This window comes from Choloepus didactylus, chromosome 15 (genome assembly GCF_015220235.1).
Source record: "Choloepus didactylus isolate mChoDid1 chromosome 15, mChoDid1.pri, whole genome shotgun sequence".
Taxonomy (NCBI): Eukaryota; Metazoa; Chordata; class Mammalia; order Pilosa; family Megalonychidae; genus Choloepus; species Choloepus didactylus.
Window position 1 is genome coordinate 23,722,536 of NC_051321.1, and position 21,116 is coordinate 23,743,651.

Here is a 21,116-nt window from a genome sequence, read left to right on the forward strand (position 1 = left end):
ACTTGTTTGCATCTTGATCCATCATAGTCATTTAGAGGGCTTGTCTGATGCTGATGTTCTGTGAAATTATGTTCACCAGAAGAACACCATCACCTAGCTGAGGTACCAGGCGAGTTCCTGCTTGGCAAGGGTTACTTTGTTCCTTTTCATAAATTTTAATGAAACGTGAGGGCAGGAATTGAGCTGAGAATCACAGCATGTCTACTGGGGCTGAGTGGTGTGTGCTCTGGAGTCTTGGTCTTTTTATTGTAGTGTTGAATGTTTTAGCATTGTTCAGTTCTAAAGAAATCTTCTTGCTGATTTTTCTTTTGAATTGCAGACATGATCACAATTGACCCATCATCGAATCCTGCTGTTCTAAAATCTGATGACTTTTGCTGGCTGAGTGCTCTGATCTTGCATCCATCGTAGCACATACGGCATTGCCCATTACTGAGAAATAATCTGGTGTAGCTTTTTCTTCGTATACTGGTTTCGAGGCTAGGAGAAGTCCAAAACCAGGGCATCAGCAAGGCAATGTTTTCTCCCCAAAGACTGTGGCATTCGGGCATTGACTGCTAATGATCCTTGGTCCTTGATTTTTCCATCACATGGTGTTCCAGTTTGCTAAAGCTGCAGGAATGCAAAATACCAGAAATGGATTGGCTTTTATAAAGGGGGTTTATTAGGTTACAAATTTCTAAGGCCATAAAAGTGTCCAAACTAAGGCATCAATAAGAGGATACCTTCACTGAAGAAAGGCCAGTGGCTTCTGGGGTTCCTCTGTCACGTGGCAATATCTGCTGGTCGTTCTCTCCCCAGGCTCTGGTTTCAAAATGACTTTCTCCAAAATGTTTCTGAGCACTTTCTCTCTCAGTATCTCTGAGCTCTCTTCAAAATGTCTCTGCCTTTTATCCTCTCATAGAGGATGCCAGTAAACTAATTAAGTCCCTCCTCTAATGCGTGAGGTCACATCTCCATGGAAATAATCTAAGCAAAAGGTCCCACTCACAGTTGGGTAGGTTATATCTCCATGGAAACAACACAATCAAAAGATCCCACCCACAGTAAGCCTGCACCCAAAAGACTGGATCAAAAGAACATGGCTTTTATGGGATACATAATAGAGTCAAACCAGCACACATGGCAGTGCACATGGCAACATCTTCTTTCTCTTCCAGGTTCTATTGATTTCCAGCTTCTAGCTCCCTGCCAGGGCTTCCCATAATTTTTAATGCTTGTATACTATTATATATATTATAGTTTATTTAACCAATTCCTTGTTGTTGGACATGTATTTTTTTCTCTCTGTCTCCTTTTTTGCTACTATAGACAAAGTTTTTTTTTAAAATTCAGTTTTATTGAGATATATTCACTTACCATGCAGTCATACAAAGTGTACATTCAGTTGTTCACAGTACCATCATATAGTTGTGCATTCATCACCAAAATTAATTTTTGAACATTTTTATTACCCCACACACAAAAATAATAAGAATAAAAATTAAAATGAAAAAGAACAACTAAAGTAAAAAAGAACACCAGGTGCCTCTTTTTTTTTTGCTCCCCATTTTTCTACTTATCCATCCATATACTGGACAAAGGGGAGTGTTGTCCATATGGCTTTCCCAATCACATTATAGACAAAGATTTAAACCTGTGTCTTATATATACTTGTTTGATTATCTCCTTGGGATAAAGTCCTAGAAGTGAAAGAAGTAGATGAGCAATTTGGAAATAAGTGTTAATATGAATATTCTTCCCACATAATAGCTATATGGAAGTGGTATTTAGGAACTGTAAACGGTGTTTCTGGCAGCTTTGGGCTTGTCTGGTGGTGGGCTGGTCAGCTGGATGTGGAGCAGGAAGTGGAAGGCTTTTCTCTTTAGGGCTCCCTTTGAACCAGTCATTGAATTACATGGGCCAGGCTGGTTTTGGAACAAACTTTTCTGTTGTTACAGACTGCAGAATGGCTCCAAAGGTGACTTCAGAGCTGCTTCGGCAGCTGAGACAAGCCATGAAGAACTCCGAGTACGTGACAGAACCGATCCAGGCTTACATCATCCCATCGGGAGACGCACACCAGGTACTGAGCAGAGATGGGCCTGGCGATGGAGCCCTTCACTCTCCTTTTCATCCCTCACCAACCCTCAGTCCCTTGTGTTTGCAGAACTTCTAGTTGTCAACCCCACAACCAGACATTTCCTCCAGAGCCAGTAAGGTCTCACCCAGAGCTTGTTGATTTGGCCCAGGCTTCCTTGTTTCCAGCGAATATAGCCAGTTTTCAATAAGTTTTGTAAGAACTAATGGTTGAATTAAGTGTACAAGTCCTGGACCTTTCTGTTTGCTGACAGCCTTCATCCCTTCTCCCTATCACTTCTATCCCCAGTGGAATTGATGGTCTGTCTTGCCTCCTTTCTGCTTGTCCAGACTTCCCCTTTTCTCAGTGTTCGGGCATGGCTGAGAGAGCAACCAAACTGAGACATCCTGATCCAGAAAGGCCATCGAGGATGTCCACCTTAATAAGTGTTAGAGATGATTCTTTATCTCACCCTCTTCCTCTCCCCACCCCTTTCCATCTTCTATGCCATTTCTCTCTGAGAACACTAGTGATCTAAAGAGGGGAGAGTTGGGTTTGGAGAGGCAGATACCTCATTTGATGGGGCTGAAGGGCAGGAGGGTGAATGGATTCCAGGATTCATTCTTTTAGGCTGTTGAGTGAGCAAGTAACTGAATTCCCATGCAGTGGGCACAGTACTGGGGTACTATAGGGATTACAAAGATGAATTTGAGATTGAGTTCCTGCCCTCACTGTGCTTATGGTTTATTTGAGGAGATGAGCAAAATACAAAGTGCTATTCTTCCATATAGCCATCTCTACATTTATTTTTTTCCCAGCCTTTGCTATGAGCAAGGCATTTCCTTAGGTATTGTACAGGATACATGGATGAGAATTGTCTCTGGTCTCAAGATGCATACAGTTTAGTGATAGAGTTATAACATATATACATGTCCCTGTATTCCATGGTAGAATGTGATAAGTGCAATCAACAAAATCTGGAGTGAGGACTATAAAAGTTTGAAGATGAGAGGGGATGATGAGGGAGAGCTTTATGGGTTATAGGAGGCATTTGAGTTGGACCTTGAAGAGTTTTGATAAATAGAGAGGGTGGGAGTGGGTGAATGGGTGAAGGAAAGGAAGGGATTCCAGGTTGGAGAGGGGATGGTGATTAGTAGAAGCAAAGGCAGAGAAGCAGAGAATCTTGGTGAGCTTTTCAGAAACAACCTGGCAAGTTTCCCAGGCAAGAGCCTAAGGAAGTAAAAAGCAATAGTGGGAAATGAGGCTGGTGTTCTAGGATTTTTAAGTTGCCAGTAATAGAAACAGCCTTGAGGTGACTTGTGGAATAAGCATGCTTTATATGGGACTAGGGGCAGAGCCACTGCATTGGCACAACTCCAGGTTGTAAGTGATGCTCTCTGGAGTTATGCAATGTTGGAGCCCTAGATGTGGAATCTGAGGGCAGGAATGCAGCTGGCCCTCAGGAAGGGAGGGTTTTCAGCTCCTGTTGCAGATCAGTTTCTCCCTTTCTCGGGCAACTGGATAGGTAGTAGGTGGCTACCCAACAACTCCCACATTTATGCCCTCTCTTTATCTTACTTTCAAGACAGCAGATTGAACCTGAACTTTAATTCCAAGTGCAGAGTCCTGGGTGAGAACTTGATTGGGTAGTATCTTGATGTTTACCTTGATCTGGGTTACTGTGTATGTGTTTTGGGGCATTATGTGGTACAGACGTGACTAAGGGCATCATGATGGAGGGAGTAGCAGGTAAGGACATTACTGTAAGCTGAGCAAAGATCTCAAAAGGTGGCCATATCATCATGACTTAATGTCAGGCTGGTGTTAACCTGAGGACATCCTTAAAGCTTGGACTCCTGCTTGGAAACATGGGATCTCCTGGCCTCAAAAGCAAATGAAGGACTGAAATGAATAACCAAAAGGATTGGATGATTTGAGATATTGATGTGAAGTTTAGGATATTTTAATGTCTGGAATAGCATTCCTCAAACTGTGTTCTATAGAATTTATGTTGCATTTCCTGGATATTCTGCAAAAAAAAAAAAAAATGTATTCAGTGGTCAAGAAAATAGTGAAATTAGCTAAACTGTGTCTTACTGCAGGACTTCTCAGAGGCTTTAATCTGCTGATGTGTACTGTGGAACTCATCATTTTCTAAACTTAAATGTTCATGGAATCCCCACAATCATCTCAGGAGTGGGTGGGGGACTTCTAGTGTTCCATGGGAGAACTTTGTTAATCACAACAGCACTTTTCATGCCACAATCAGTTAGAACTCACTCGTCCAAGAGGCTAGAGGCGGGGGAGATCCGTGTATGGAGAGGAGAGGCTGCTGCTGATGAGGGTCTTGCATGTTGAGGTGGATGAAGGGGAACAGTGGGAACATGAGGTGTGTTCGGGGAACAACCAGTGGGTTCAGCCTGGCTGAGTATGGAAGAAGTAGGCAGTAAAGCTAGAAGAGGGGTTGATGGCACATGAGGAAGCTGTGGAGTCAGAGTACATTAATGTTAGATTTAGTGGCTAGATGGTGAGGTTTAGAGGGGTTTGATACCTGAATTCTTCCACTCAAGTCTTTTCTCTAGAACTGGCAAACAGAGTTCTCCAACTTCAAGGGAACCAATGTTTCAGCTTGACTGAGGGCAGAATGAGTAAGTAGATCGGCCAACATGACTTGGGCCCAAGTCATGGTGGGAGCCGTAGGTAGGGGAGCTCCTTTTTTCTTTTCCTACTCAGGCCCCTCTGGTGGACTTTTTCTCTTCTCTTTTTGGTCTCAGGCCTCAGCTTTTGAATTTGGGTTTCATGTAACATGCAGTCTGTCCCAGATTCACCAGTGGTGTTTTTCCTTTATCTCCATTCAAGCGTGGTGCAGTTGCCCTGGGCTGATCTGATTGCAGTGTCTTGTCTCAGACTTGGGCAGGATGGTGGTTTGTGTGGCTGGGGCACAGTTTCGTAGCAGTTAGTTTGGCAGCTTTTGTAAGTCCCTGGCCCTATTGTCTAAAATTGGGTCTGTTCTGAGAGGAATCTCACAGGTAATCATGGAAGCCCAGTGTGCCAGTTTGAATATATTGTGTCCCCCAAACACCATTATCTTTGATGTAATCTTGTGTGGGCAGGTGTTATCAGTGTTGATTAGATTGTAATTCTTTGAGTGTTTCTTTGCAATGCACCCCACCCAGCTGTGGGTGATGACTCTGGATAATTTCCATGGAGGTGTTGCTCTGCCCATTCGGGGTAGGTCTAAGTTGATCAGTGGAGCCATATAAATGAGCTGACATAACAGAAGGAATTCAGTGCAGCTGAGAGTGATATTTTGAAGAGGAGCTACAGCCAAGAGGGACACTTTGAAGAAAGCACAGGAACTGCAGATGAGAGACAGTTTGAAGACAGCCGTTGAAAGCAGGAGCTACAGCCAAGAGAGACACTTTGAAGAACGCACTGGAACCGAGAGAGGAGCTTCAGCTTACAGAGACATTTTGAAGATGGCCTTTGAAAGCAGAATCTTGCCCTGGAGAAGCTAAGAGAGGACAAATACCCCAAGTGCAACTAAGAGTGACATTTTTGAGGAACTGCAGCCTAGAGAGGAATGTCCTGGGAGAAAGCCATTTTGAAACCAGAACTTGGGAGCAGACGCCAACCACATGCCTTCCCAGCTAACAGAGGTTTTCCGGATACCATTGGCCATCCTCCAGTGAAGGTACCCAATTGCTGATGTGTTACCTTGGACACTTTATGGCCTTAAGACTGTAACTGCATAACCCAATAAACCCACTTTTATAAAAGCCAATCCATTTCTGGTGTTTTGCATTCTGGCAGCATTAGCAAACGAGAACACCCAGTTACAGACTCCTAATAGTTCTTCTTTGTGAACCTTGACCTCCAGTGGAGGCCTCTGTACAGAAAGATCTTTGACCTGTGAGTGTTACTTGGATTAAAAGTTGAAGGTTTCTAGTTAAGGGTGTATTGGAAGCTTGTAGTGTTTGTGTTTTGGTTTTCTTTTGCCTGGAGTTAGGATACAATCTGTATGTTTACCTAATAGGGGTTATTCTTGTAGCCAAGCCAAGTTCATCTTGGTAGTCTTGGTCCTGGGTGCTGTTCCTAAACCAAACCTTTTTTTTTTGATAAACCTAACGCTGTATTTCAGTTCAATACCCTGATTGATTTTTAAAAATTCTGTTTGACATTAGGTGTCTCCTAATACATCCAGAGCAATTCCTTGTTAAATTTTGGGAGTGGTAGTGGGGCTGGCCAAACCACAGGTGATGTTCCAGGCTTTCCCTTGGCTCTTGGAATATCGGAATTGGGTGGCTTCCCCTTAGATGAGGACACAGGCCATAATCCCTGTCAAATGTGTTTTCCAGCAATATTCTGAGAACAAAAAGGTTGGGTGTGCTGGACATTAGTTGTCACTTGTGTAGAAGTCACCGTTTGTTTCTACTTTGCAAACTTTCTCTCCTATTCTCTTGCTGTCCTTCCATTCTACTCCCCCTCACCATTTTTCTTGTATAATCTTTAACTGTCATTCCTGTTGCTGGAGCTTAGCTGTCTGCCCTACATCTGTGGGGGAAGTTGTGTTTTGTCAGTTTGGTGCATGCTTCCCAATTATATGCTCAGGGCTAGATACTGAGGCAAACACAGAGGGCAGAGGTTTGCATGTAAGTAAACTCACAGATGATAAGAGACTGAAGTCAAAGCCAGATTCACTGCTTACTAACTGCTTGACCTTAGGCATGTGATCTCAAATTCCTAAGTGTTAAACTCTCTAGGTGTCCATTTCCCCATCTGCAAAAGGGGAATATTGACTACCTATCTCATAGGGCTGTTTTCTACTAAATGAGTTAGAAGATGTAAAGGGCTTAAAGTGTGTCTAGCACCTATTAAGGCTCATCATATTGGTTGCTCTTGTTGTTGTTTTATTGCTATTATAGAGATGAGGGTAGACATTCTCTTAAAGAGATTAAAGAATAGTTAAGTTACACTCACAAATGCTAATGCAAAATGGAAAGTAGTAAATGTCATAGGAAAATACTCAGTCAGCACCATCCAGTGGAAATATAATGTGAGCCACATATGTAATTTTAAATATTCTCATAACCACATTAAAAAAGATGACAAGAAACAGATGAAATTAATTTTGATAATGTATTTTATTTACCCTCTGTCCAAAATATTTCAACACATCAATATAAAAAATTATTAGTGAGATATTTTGCATTCCGTTTTTTTGTACTAAGTTTTCAAAAGCTTATGTGTATTTTATACTTTTGGAACATCTCAATTTGGATGTGAAATTTTCATTGGAAATACTTGTTCTGTTTTTGGATTTCATAGACTGTATAGTTAAAAAAAAGTTGACTCACTAAGGTTGTTCCAAACATACTAAAAAATTTTCCAATAACTGAATCTTAAATATCAGTTTTACAATTTATATTTAAATTAATTAAAATGGAAACAAAATTCAGTTCCTCAATCACTTACATTAGCCATGTTTCAAGTGCTCAGTAACCACCTGTGGCTAGTGGCTGCCTGTAATGGACAGCATAGATTTAGATGAAATGTGGACTGAATTCATGCAAGAGAGGGAGTATTTTAATGTGCAGGATCAAGGACGGCTTCTTGGAGGAAGTGGCATCTAGATTGGAATGTGAATAGGTAGAATTTAGATTCTTGGAAGTAAGAGAGGAGGTATAAGAAATGCCACGACCAAATCTATGGAAGTAGGAAAATGTGAATAAGCTTTTAGAGGAAAGAAAAAGTAGGGTACTGGTCTTGGGGGGAGCCTGGACTGCCAGAATCAAGAGCGTAGGTATGTCTTAGATAACAGGGAGCTGTTGAGTGTCCTGGATCAGAGAGAGCAGTTTTTGGTATGGATTGAAGAAGGGAGACCCTGGGAACTGGGAAACCTGCTAGCAGGCCATTGCAGAATCCCGGAATTGGGGTAAAGAGAACCTCAACTTGGGGGCTGGCGTTAGCACAGAGAAAAGACAGAGGAGAAGCAGTAAAACCTGGATCCAGTGTGGACTTTGAGGAGGTGGAGAGGGGATTGGGAAGTTTAGAACCTAGGCGTGTTTGTGGTGCCATCAACAGCAGAAAGAGATCAGAAATCCTGCCTTCCTTGTTTTGTTTCCTGTATGGAGAAGAGGGGTGTGGTTGGGGCGATGCTATTAGTAAGTGGTACTCTGGGTCTTTGCTGCGATTGCCAAGAAAAATGAGGAAGGGTTGGTTTTGGGTGTGACCTGCCACAGCAACCTCTCCAGTAATAGAGGCTGCTGTTCTCTGAGACTCTTGCTCCTAATTGTTTCATTTTCAGGGTAGCTTCAGGGTTGACTGAATTGCTTCTATGCGTGGGGGAAGGAGAATTTTGGAGAAGTGAAAGAGAATCTTGAATTCTGTCCTTTGTGTACTTTGCAAAACACAAATACACCCACACACTGTTCCCTGTTGGAGAGAAAATGTTCCCCAAATGCATAATTATGCAAGGTCTTGGCACTCCAGTGGTCTGCTTCTTTCTGTCTTCTGTAACTCCAAGGGTCTTTTCTTAAACTTAAACAGGGGTCGTGTTGTTAATGAGTTTGGGCCAAGGGGGACTTTCACAGTGACTAGTTGTCTATTCTCTCTGGTAATCTGGATGCTTTTATGTACCTTCTAAGCCAAACGTTGGGAGGTGTGGGATACTGCTTGCCCCAAACTGTGGGGAGCCGCTTTCCGGGTTAGGGCCTGGTGGACACGCCGCGACCTGCTCTAGAGTAGCCCCCGCCCATCGTTTGAGCCAAGATGGCGCCTGTATCCTGCTTCCGCATATGACGCATGAGGCAGCGGTTGCTGCTAGCCTATTGTACACGCTTACGTAGTGCCAGCACATTGGCTGTAACTATTGTATATAAGAAATTGCCCGGGCTAGCCTCGGGGAGACAGCCCACAGGGAGCCGTGCCTGACGGCCGCATAGAGGTTGTTCTCCCACGGGGCATAGGGCCTCGTGTGGAATATGTAACAGAGAAAGTTTTCTTCCTGGCTCCAGTAAAGGGCTTGCATTCACTGCCATTGTGTGCCTCAAGTGTCAGTTTGTCTGTGTCTCTCCCTCTTTCCCTCTGTTCTCCTTGCCGGCCGAGGACAGGACGCGTGGGACCGAGCGAGAAGGCGCCGGACACCAAACCAAGAGAATCATTGGTTGCAACTAGAGCCATGCCAGCTCTGTCTTTTAGAAGTCCCAGTGCCCCATTTTCTCCATCTCTACGGCACCATATTCTGCTTTTGGGCTTGGCTTAGTCAAAGGGTCATGTTCTGTCAGGGATGACTCTGCCAACTAGAATTTTTGGCTGTGTTTATGGTTCCTCTTTCTGGAAGAAATGAATCAGATTTTCCTAAACTCTTTGGACCCTACTCCCACTCCTCCTGGAGTTGGATTCCTGTTTTGTTTTGTATTTCTTAGGCAGGCTCTCTCCTGGAGTGGGGTGAATGATTTTATCGTACAGTACTTTTATCACTGTGTTAGAATTACGCTAGCTGTGCAGACAAATCTCAAGGCTTCAGTGGCCTGTACTGTGGAGTTTTATTTCTCGTGCATGTAGCGGTCTAGAGTGGGTGTGCCTGATTGACGGAGGGCTTTCCTCCATGAGAAGGAAAAGTGATTCAGGGATCCAGGCCCTTTCCATCTTCTGGTGCCACCATTCCAGCTGGTGGAAGGGGAAGGAGGATGGAGAGGGCACACCCATTTTTAACTGTCCTGGCCCTGACATCACTTCCCATCCATGTTTATGTGTGAGTACTGATCATGTGACCCTTCCTAGATGCAAAGGGGACTAGGAAATGAAGTTCTGGCTGGGCAGCACTTTCTAGTGACTATTCTAAGTTAAGAATATACCTTGACTTGTTTTCATTTAAAAGAGAAGAAAAATGTCTAAGGCTGGGAGTTAGTTACCTTAGCTTTTGGGAATATGGGAACCCTGTTCCCATTGACAACTGTAACCTCTGGGACCTCTGGCACCATTTACTCATTTGATTCCATTTTTGTTGACAACCTAATATATCTGAGGCACTGTGCTAGGTTCATCTTATGGGGTTGGAGGGGAAGAGCGTCACCCAGCATGGGCCCTGATAACTTTAGTCACCCTTGTCTCAACACTTGGTCATCAGCCCTACTTGCCCTGCTCCATCCTGCACATGGTCATGGTGATGACTCTGGTCATGTTACCATCCTTCTGTTGAACTTTCATTGTCTTTCTAGAGCCTACAGGATGAGTTCAAGCTTGTTTGTGTGATGTTTGACATCCTTGAGCATAGTGCTTCAGGCTCCCTTTCCAAGCATGTTTGTTGCTGTTCTCTTGAACATCCTGCCCCTGCACTCAGGCTCTTCAGCTTGCTGCCGCCCCACAGGCCTCTTGCCTCCTGCTTCTGGGCCTTTTCACACCTCTTCCCATTACTGGATGGGCCTCGCACTCCTCATCTATCCATGGTACCCTAGGTCAAACCACTGAACTTGGCCAGATGGATTCAAGGCTGATTTGAGCTTCTTTGAAACTACAGTGAACACCATACTGCCTATTCAGTGTAATTTATGTGGCTCTTTACTAGAGCTAATATTTCATAGATATCTGTTTTATTTTGCTGCCTAGATTGTCCACTCTGAGAAAGCACGTAAGTTACTTACTTCCAGCTCAGTGCCAGGTGAGCAGTGATGAGGGCTGCAGTTCATTGACTGCTTAGCATGTGCTGACTGCTTCATGTCACATCTCAGCCCTCCTGGGTAAGCATTGTTGTCATTCCCACTTTAAAGACGAGGAAGTTGAACCCCAAGTTACTCAACTAGTAGGTAGGGGAGCCAGACTTGCAAATAGGTCTGACTCCTGGGGGTAGGAGGAACCTATTAAATTGTTGCTGAAGGTAGAAGTAAAGGTAGGGCATACCTGTGTTCCTTGTTACCTCAGAATTTATAATCCGAGTGTGCAGACTAGAGGTACAGATTACACAGTCTGTGTACAAATTATAAGAGGTTCTTTTCAGTGTGGCAGGGACATGGGTTGTTTGTTTTAATACGGTTTTATTGAGATATATTCACATACCCTACAATCATCCACGGTGTACAATTAGTTATTCACAGTACCATCATATAGGTATGCATTCATCACCACAATCAACTTTTGAACATTTTTCTTACTCCAATAAACAAACAAACAAATAAATAAATAAAAGAACATCCAGAACACCCTCCCCCCATTCTACCCTATTTTCATCTATTTTTTGTCTCTATTTTTTTACTCATCTGTCCATATACTGGATAAAGGGAGTGTGAGCCACCAGGTTTTCACAATCACGCAGTCACACTATGTAAGCTACGTATGATGCGATCACCTTCAAGAATCAAGGCTACTGGATTGCAATTTGACAGTTTCAGGTATTTCCTTCTAGCTATTCCAGTACACTAAAAACTAAAGAGGGATATCTATATAGCACATAAGAATGCCTTCCAGAGTGACCTCTCAACTCCATTTGAAATCTCTCAGCCATTGAAGCTTTATTTTGTTTCATTTCGCTTTCCCCTTTCTCAGTCCCACAATGCGGGGGCCAGAGTCATCCCCGGGTGTCAAGGGACATGGGCTTTTGAAAGTCAGACCTGGGTTTGGATCTCGGCTCTTCTAGTGCTGCTGTCAGGATTAGAGTTAGAGGGAATGACTACAGTGGTTGTCATGTAGTTGGTGTTCAGTAAATATTAGCCCATTATCATCACCCCAGGGAGGGTGTGGATAAATGCCAACGTGGATGGTCCTATAAAATTCAGAGATGGGGAAGACCTCTGTGCCGGTTTGAATGTATTATATCCCCCAGAAAAAGCCGTATTCTTTGGTGCAATCTTGTGGGGCAGACAGAATAGTGGGGATTAAGTTGGAATGTTTGGATTAGGTTGTTTGCATGGAGATGTGCCCCACCCAGCTGTGGGAGGTGACTCTAGTGGGATACTCCCATGGAGGTGTGGCCCCACCCATTCGGGGTGGGCCTTGATCAGTGGAGCCATATAAAACATGCTGACTCAAAGAGACTGAATGGAGTGCAGCTGTGAGTGATGTTATTTGAAGAGGAGCAAGCTTGCTAGAGAGGAATGTCCTGGGAGAAAGCCATTTTGAAACCAGAACTTTGGAGCAGACGCCAGCCATGTGCCTTCCCAGCTAACAGAGGTTTTCCGGATGCCATTTGCCATCCTCCAGTGAAGGTACCTGATTACTGATGTGTTACCTTGGACACTTTATGGCCTTAAGACTGTAACTGTATAGCCAAATAAACCCCCTTTTTATAAAAGCCAATCCATCTCTGGTGTTTTGCATTCTGCAGCATTAGCAAACTAAAACAACCTCTTAGAGCTGGAGTGGGTCAGAAAGCTTCATGGAAGAGGGAGCTTTTGAGCTGAATTTTGAGAGATGGCTGTTTTTTTCCTTGTAGTTTACAGTTGTACCTTATTTGGCTGTATAATATTTACATTTTTAAAAAATTACATGCCAAGAAGAAAAATGTCTAGCTTCTGAAAAAGTGGAGATTGGTAACGTGGAGCCCACATTCCAGCATGATAGGAATCAGGCTGAGTAGGAGCTGCTGTCTTTGAAAAAGACATCCACTTGCCCTGCTTTTCTCATCTAGTTTACCTGCCTATACCTTGGTTATTTGAGTTTAAAACCCCAGTTATAACCCCTTCTGTTTCTTTTCTATTGGATAATGTGTTAGTTTCCTATTGCTGTTACAACAGATTGCCACAAATTTAGTAACTTAATGCAAATTTATTATCTTACAGTTCTGGAGGTCAAAAGTCTAAAATGGGTTGGCAGGACTGTTTCTTCTGGAAGCTGTAAGGGAGAATTTGTTTCCTTACCTTTTCTGATTTCTAGAGATCACCTGCTTTCTTTAGCTCCTGGCCCCATCTTCCATCTTCAAAGAGATGGCTAAGGTTTTAACTAGGCAGTGGGGAAAAGGTTCATCTCTCCTTTTGTTTATTTGTGCAGCAAACATTGGCTGAGGACCTGTGTGTGTCACCTGTGCTCTGTACAGAGACAGTGACAAACAAGACAGACAAACACTTTGATGTCATGGAACTTATATTCTAGATTACAACAAAATGTAAAAAGTTCATTAACAAGAAACATCTCGAAAACCATACTATCCAGGGAATTAAAAATGGCTGGGTATGGTGAACCTAAGATGGCGGCTAGGAGAGACAGGGCAAAAAAACACTTCCATGAAAAATACTAGATGGAGGCCAGAAAGTGACTCAGAACACCAGTTCCAGCGATGCACCAGCTGGGCAAGGTCTGCTGAATCCACAGGGACCGTGCACTTGGTGAAACCGGGAGTCTGTGTTCTGAAATGAGTGAGTGAGCCTGCTGAATGTCCGGCAGCTATGCTGCAGTGTGGGGAAACCGTGGGTTGGCGTTTGGAGGTGGACTAGTTCTGTTTTAAAAAAACCCAAAAGCAGCTGCAGATATGGCAGTGAGAACCACACAGTAAAGTGCAGCAGGAAAGGGCTGTGCGAATGCCTCAGTATCTGGCATGGAAGATAGCTTTTCACGCACCAACTGCTAGTTGTCTTGGAGCGAGGAGGGCAGAGTGGAGCCAAAAGGGGGAAAAAACTATGCGCCTTGCAGCTATCTTCCCGGTGGGCTGGGAACGCTCCTGCCTGGCGCCAGAGACACAGACCAGAGCCGCGCCAAGGGACCCAGTCAAAAGGGAAGTGTTTCCAGCAGCACCGTGCACACGCCACAATATTGGGTGTGGACAATAGCCTTTCGTGCACCCACAGCTAACTGTCCTGGAGCTGGGAAGGTGGAGCTGTGTGGAAAAGGGGAAACTAACACGCCCATTCAGCCATCTTTACAGCAGGCTGGGAATGCCCCTGCATGGCCTGGTGGCCCAGTGCTTCCTTTGAGGGACGGCGTGCACTTGTGACGTAGCACAGCCTTCCCTCAGCGGAGGCTCTAGAAGGGCACAGCTGGTAAGAGGAACCCACCCAGAAATCCCAGGGACCCTACATCAATACCATGGACTTGTGGGTCAGTGGCAGAGACAATCTGTGGCGAGACTGAAATGAAGGTTTAGACTCTTGCAACAGCCTTAAATCTTCAGGAACACCTGGGAGGTTTGATTATTAAACCTGCCCTGCCTCCCTAACCACTCAGACACATGCCCCACATTCAGGGTGGACAGCACTAACAACACACCCAAACTTGGTGCACCAATTGGACCCCACAAGAACCAGACCCCCACACACCACAAAGACAAAGTTGGGGAGAACTGACTTGAGGGGAATAGGTGACTCACAGATGCCATCTGCTGGTTAATTAGAGAAAGTGTACACCAACAAGATGTAGATCTGACAAATTACAGATTGGTGTCTGAATAATCTTTTATATCCTAAAGAACCCTGTCAAGTAAAGCAAATGCCAGGAGCCCAAAAACAACAGAAAATTTTAAAGCACATGAAAAAACCAGGTGATATGGATAGCCCAAACCCAGACACCCAAATCAAAAGATCAGAGGAGACGCAGTACTTGGAGCAATTAATCAAAGAACTAAAGACAAACAACGAGAGCATGGCATAGGATATAAAGGACATGAAGAAGACCCCAGAAGAGCATAAAGAAGAAATTGCAAGAGTAAATAAAAAAATAGATGATTTTATGGAAATAAAAGAAACTGTTGACCTAATTAAAAAGATTCTGGATACTTGTAGTACAAGACTAGAGGAAGCTGAACAATGACTCAGTGACCTCGAGAACCACAGAATGGAAAATGAAAGAACAAAAGAAAGAATGGGGAAAAAATCGAAAAAATTGAAATGGACCTCAGGGATATGATAGATAAAATAAAACGTCCAAATATAAGACTCATTGGTGTCCCAGAAGGGGAAGAGAAGGGTAAAGGTCTAGAAAGAGTATTCAAAGAAATTGTTGGGGGAAACTTCCCAAACCTTCTACACAATATAAATACACAAAGCATAAATGCCCAGCGAACTCCAAACAGAATAAATCCAAATGAACCCACTCCAAGACATATTCTGATCAGAATGTCAAATACTGAAGAGAAGAAGCAAGTTCTGAGAGCACAAGAGAAAAGCAATTCACCACATACAAAGGTAATGACATAAGACTAAGTAGTGACTACTCAGCGGCCACCATGGAGGTGAGAAGGCAGTGGCATGACATATTTAAAATTCTGATAGAGAAAAATTTCCAACCAAGAATACTTTATCCAGCAAAGTTCTCCTTCAAATTTGAGGGAGAACTTAAATTTTTCACAAACAAATGCTGAGAGATTTTGCTAATAAAAGACCGGCCCTACTTCAGATACTAAAGGGAGCTCTACTGACAGAGAAACAAAGAAAGAAGAGAGAGATATAGAGAAATTTAACAGACATATATAGAACATTACTTCCCAAGTCACCAGGATACACATTCTTCTGTAGTGATCACAGAACTTTCTCCAGAATAGACCATATGCTGGGACGTAAAAGAAGCCTCAATAAATTTAAAAAAAAAATTGAAATTATTCAAAGCACGTTCTCTGACCACAGTGGAATACAAATAGAAGTCAATAACCATCAGAGACTTAGAAAATTCACAAATACCTGGAGGTTAAAAATGAGGGGGCAATGAAAACATTCCTGAATAATCAAAAGCTGAGGGACTTCATCACCAGTAGATCAGCCCTATAAGAAATTCTAAAGGGAATTGTGCAGGCTGAAAGGAAGGGACACTAAATAATTGACTGAAACCACATGAAGAAATAAAGATTTCCAGTAAAGAGCACACGGTAAATATAAATACCAATACTACTGTATTTTTGATTTGTAACTCCACTATTTACTTCCTACAGGATCTAAAATACATAAAGTGTAATGATAAATCAGCGGTTTTGGACTCCATGTAAAATATGTAATTTTTGACAAGAACTACATAAAATTGGGGGAATGGAGGAGCATAGGAACATAGTTTATTTGTCCTATTGAAGTTAAGTTGGTATCAAAGAAAACAAGATTATTATATACTTAAGATGTTAAATTTAAACCCCATGGTAAACACAAAGGAAGTATCAGAGAATATGATCATAGAGATGAAAAGTAGAGTATGGGGGAAGGGGCAATGGGGAGTTAATAAGAAATAAGTATAGGGTTTCTGTTTGGGGTGAACGGAAATTTCTAGTAATGGCTGGTGGGAAGGTGATGGCATTGCGACATTGTGAATGTGATTAATCCCACTAAATGGAGTGTGTGAGAGGGATTGGAATGGGAAAATTTATGCTGTATATATGTTTCTACAATTGAAAAAAAAAAAGACAGTCTAAATAGATAATGACAATTAAATGCCATAGATGATCCTGGATGAGCTCTAAGAATAGAGGAGAAAAGGCTCAAAAGGACACAGTTGGGACGTAAGAAAAAAATGAAATATAGAATGTAAGCTTTTTATCAATGTTAAATTTCTTTAACTTCTTAACTACACTTAGTTTGATTACATAAATGAATATTCTTGTTCCTAGGAAATATATATGTGAATTATATTATTTGTTCAAGGATGTGTGCAACTTGCTCTCGTGTATTCAGAAGACAGAGCACTAGATGATGGATAATAGGGAGGGAAAGAAAGAAATGGTAAAGTGACAAAATCTTAAAGTTGGTAGATTGGGGTATCGGTGGAGGGGGGTTGGGGTATGCTGGAGTTCTGTGTATGGGGTTTGTATTATTTCTGCACCTGTTACTGTAAGTTTGAATTTATTTCAAAATAAAAATTAAAAAAAAAAAAAAAGTGTCTGGGTAGCTACTTAACCTGGAAAGCTGGGACATGCTTCTCTGTGGAAGTGAAATGTAATCTGAAATCTAATGATGAGAAGGAACTAGCCACATTCAGAGAAAGTTTTATAGGTACAAGAAAGAACATATACAAAGGCGCTGAGCAGGAATGGGCCCAGGATATACAAAGAGAAGAAAGGAGGCTGGTGTCCTGGAATGTTGTGAGTGGGAAGGGAGAGTGGGAGAGAGTTCTGTGAGGGTGCCAGAGGCCGATTAGGCACCTTGTGGAACTGAGATAGGGGTTTGGAATTTATTCTAAATATGATGGGAAGTAGTTGGAGTGTTTTAAGGAGGATGCTAATGTGGTCTAATATACATACATTTTGAAAAGCTCACTCTGGTCCGTGCGAAGAGTGGTTTGTAGGGGCAGGAATGGAGGCAACGGAGGCAGTGGTCCAGGTGAGAGATGATGGAGGCCCAAACTGAGCGCTTACAGTAGAGATGAGAGGGGAGTGGATGGTTTTGGAGAGCTGACAGCTGGATGTCTTTGTGCCTTTTTCCTAGTGTGTGATGGCTCTGGCTTATTTCAGGCCCTTTGCTGTTCTCTGGGGAGAATGTTCCTGGGCTCTGCCAGCTTCATGGTTGGGGGAAGAAGAGTGGGAGGCTCAGACCCAGTGGTTGTCTGGTCTCTGTATAGCCTGTCAGTGTGGAGGTGAGGCCAAGGCCAGCTTTGGTCAGCAATGTCTTTCTGGAGTGTTGAACACTGAGGTCATGTCTGGACGTTCTTGTCCCAGACCTTGTCTCAATCCCAAACCAAACATGTCCACCTGCAGTTAATCCTACCTCCCTTTGGAGAAACCCTCCTCCAGCCTTCACTGATGGACGACTCTAGGTTAACTCTACGGTCCCCTGTCTCTCCTCTCAGGCTTGCCCAGCTAGGGGTGGGGCACTCCTAGGGAGCTGTGTCCCCAAGTGGAGGAGTCCCATATCTGCACTGCCTTCTTCCGGCACCGTCGTTCAGGGAGGGGAGCCCTGAGCCAGTGGAACCACTTTGTTGGTTAAGAGTGGGTCCCTCCATGTGTCATGCACAGTGATTTGTAGCACAAGAATTATTTTTGTTAGCTTAGTTTTCCCAGCCGTTAGATGCCTTTTTGCCATTTAGAAAGAAGAGCTTGATAATATCTCTTCCATTATGTATGTGCAGCACTCAAGTTTCTGGTGAGTTTTTAAAAACATGAACTCACTTGTTCCTTATAACAGCCATAGGAGTGTGGCTTTTAAATTTTTCTGCTTTTTATTTTATTTTTAAGTTCTGCACCTAGTGGTTATGGAATTAATAACATGAGGATTCTGCAGTTCATAAATGATGCTGGTTGCCATTTCTTTCAATTTCTCTAGTGCTATCTACTAAATATTCCTTTATTTTTAGGGGTTTAAACATTGCATTAAGTAATCTGAAACCACCGATTTTTAGATATGAGGAACTTGAGGTAGAGAGAGGCAAAATGACTTACTACAGACCACACAGCTGGGCCTGTGCTGAAAGGCAGGTGTGGCCCCAGAGCTCCTTCATTCTTCCCGTGGTGCTCTCTGCTGGCCCTTCTGGCATCTCCTGGCAATGGGTCTGTGGCTGCTTTGAGGGTTAGAGCTGAAGCTGTGATTGTGGCTGCCTTGGTGAAAGGGGCAGTTCTTGTTTATGGAACATGGACTCATTGGGGTCCTCCCCAGCCTAAGCCAGGATAGTGGGAGCCCCAAGTCCTACCATCCCCTGCAATTGGATTCTTTTTTTTCTTTTTCTTTAAATACATGACAATTAAATGTAAACCTTAGATTTGCCCAATCCCTGAGACTCCAGTCTTGGTTCATCAGCTGTTTAATCTCAGCACGGTAACCTAGTCCCTGTCCTTCTGGAGTCCACAGTGGGGAAGGGAGGCTGCAGCTGTATAGTGCAGTGCAACAATGCGTGATGGTGTGGATGAGTGTTAGCATGTTGGGGGCTAAAAAAGGTGGTTGAGAGGTCAGGAAGATGAGAGATGAATTTAGAAGCAAGTAGAAATTTTGAGTCTGTTTAGAAAGGTGATTTTTGGAGCAGGAAAAATATTCCTCTAGAAGTAGGGCCAGGATTTGTAGCCTTAAAGGAATAACTCCGGTGTTGCCCTGCCTCGAATAGAACTGAGTCTCTCTTGATCTATGGATTGCTTATCCTATTACCCATCATATTAGAATTAAGAATCTTTTGTGTTCCTTGAGGCAAAGTGCTTTATATAAAATATTCTAGAAATAGAAGAGAGGCTCTGAATAGAATTAAAGTGTTTAGGGAGTTGGCAGTTTTTCACTGGGTTGGAAGTTGTGTTGTAGATGAACTTTTCAACTCTCACATTGCTTCTGCCTTAGGAAGATGGGACATGTTTTCCCTTGTCTTGTCCACAAAAAGCCCTCACACCAACCACAGGGCAGCTTTATTACAGTGTTGGTGGCCTTGGCCTTCACTCTGGGTCCCAGGACAAGAGGGAGACTCGAGAAGGGCCGGAGTTTTCTCATCTCTTTCAGGGTGCAGAACTGGCCCTGGGCCAAATCTGGACGCAGACCATGGTTTCCAAAAGGCTCCCTGAGTGTTTCTCTCTTCAAGGACTCCTGTTTCTCATGGTTCCAGTCCCATCCGGGTGACTTGACCCCTGGGCATTGTCTGCTAATGTTGGGAGAGTCCCACCCTGCCCTCGTCCCCCAGCCCCCTCCAGAGTGACCTCACAACAAGTAATTTATTTGATCAAAAACTGCTATCTAGAAGCCTCCCAAAGAGGTGAGAATTAAAACAAAAACCCGTGAACCCTTCTATTTGGTGAATTTCAGGTAGAGAAATGGAGTTAGGGAAAAAGATTGAGACAGTGTGAGGGAGGGAGGATAAATTTGGTCAATGACACCAGTCAGGCTTGGAAAATATCTTAAGCTGTTCCTCCTTTTCAACGTTTCTTCTTTTTTTTACCTTCTGACCTTCTAAATCCATAGATTCTGTAAAACATAATTCTTATTTTTTTATTTTTTATTTTTTTGTATGGCTGCAGGGTATGGTGGGAGTTGCCGCCTCATTATCCACTCAGTGTTGAGGGTGGGTGGGTGGGGGGCCCAGCTCCTCCAGCCCAGGCCTCTCCTTGAAATGATGAGCAAATTGAGATGCACAGAGGGCCAGGTCTTGTTCTGTAGGAACCAGCAGGACAGAGGCAGAGTTGGGGCTAGAATCCAGATGCCCTGACCTCTGCCCACCTGTGTTCTTCTTCATCAGCTTGACTGTCCTGAAAATGCCTTGCCGTTCTGGCCAGTAGTTCCCTCCCCATCCTAAGCACACTTAACCCTGTGTGGTCCTTTGGCTTGGTAAAAATCTGGTGACCATGGAAGGAACATGACTCTGGACTCAAGCAGACCTGGCTTCAGATCCTGGTCCTGCTGTTAGCCTGCCATTGGCCAATTTTAAAATTCTCTTTGAACCTCAGTTTTCTCATTTGCTATTGGTCTTATCCTGGAGAGTTGTTATGGGGATGAGAGATAGTGTCATATAGGGGCAAAATGCCATAGGGCTTCAGAGTTGAGGCTCTGGAATTGACTGCTGGGTTCAAATCCTGCCTCTATTACTTTCCACCTGTGTGACTTTGGGCAAATTCCTTAAACTCTCTGTGCCTCACTGGCTATTACCAGAGGTTGCACACCCGACCTTGTCCTCTCTGACCAGGAACAAGAACCTCTTATTTTCTTCAGGCCCAACCCTCTTCCATTTAGAGGCAAGGGGGTTGATATTATCAGGTGGGAAAGACGTGGTGTGGTTTTGGATATAATGCTTTATTTTTCTGAAGTCTCTTGGGTTGGAGGAAGTGTTTCTGCTCAGTCCCTAACAGGAAAAGACAGGGTCTGTGTGGGAGAGATTAGTGATGCTACCTTGGAAGGGGACACAAACAGGAAATTTGGAAACAAGCTAATGTCTACATTAAGTTAGAGTTATTGGAGCTTAAAACAGAAATCCAGCCCTACTTTTCATAAAAAATAACAGATGCTTAAATGTCAGTGGCAAGGAAGGGAGAAGGCTATTGGTTTATTTTTTGAGTAAGATCTCAGTGGAGGAAAGAGCAGGTTTTATTTCTTTCCCTTGACTTGCTTCATTCTTCAAATGAGGAAATAAAGGGAACAGCTCTTTCAGCTCTTAATTAATTAGAGTCTCCTGTAGTGTGCACTCATTTATAAAAAAAACATTGTTGCCTTTTCAGCTAGACTGTTGGCTTCTTGAGGACAGGTAACAAGGATTCCCT

The 21,116-nt window shown here is 43.3% G+C and overlaps 1 protein-coding gene across 3 annotated transcripts in view; it reads left to right on the forward strand.

Annotated features, from left to right (window-relative positions):
* The window catches only part of XPNPEP1 (X-prolyl aminopeptidase 1), a 66,028-nt gene that overhangs the window by 12,992 nt on the left and 31,920 nt on the right, over positions 1-21,116 (forward strand). For all 3 annotated transcript variants that reach the window (XM_037804623.1, XM_037804625.1, XM_037804624.1), the window contains one exon: positions 1,941-2,065. In XM_037804623.1, coding sequence (XP_037660551.1) covers positions 1,941-2,065 — 125 coding nt within the window. The remainder of the gene's footprint in view (positions 1-1,940; positions 2,066-21,116) is intronic.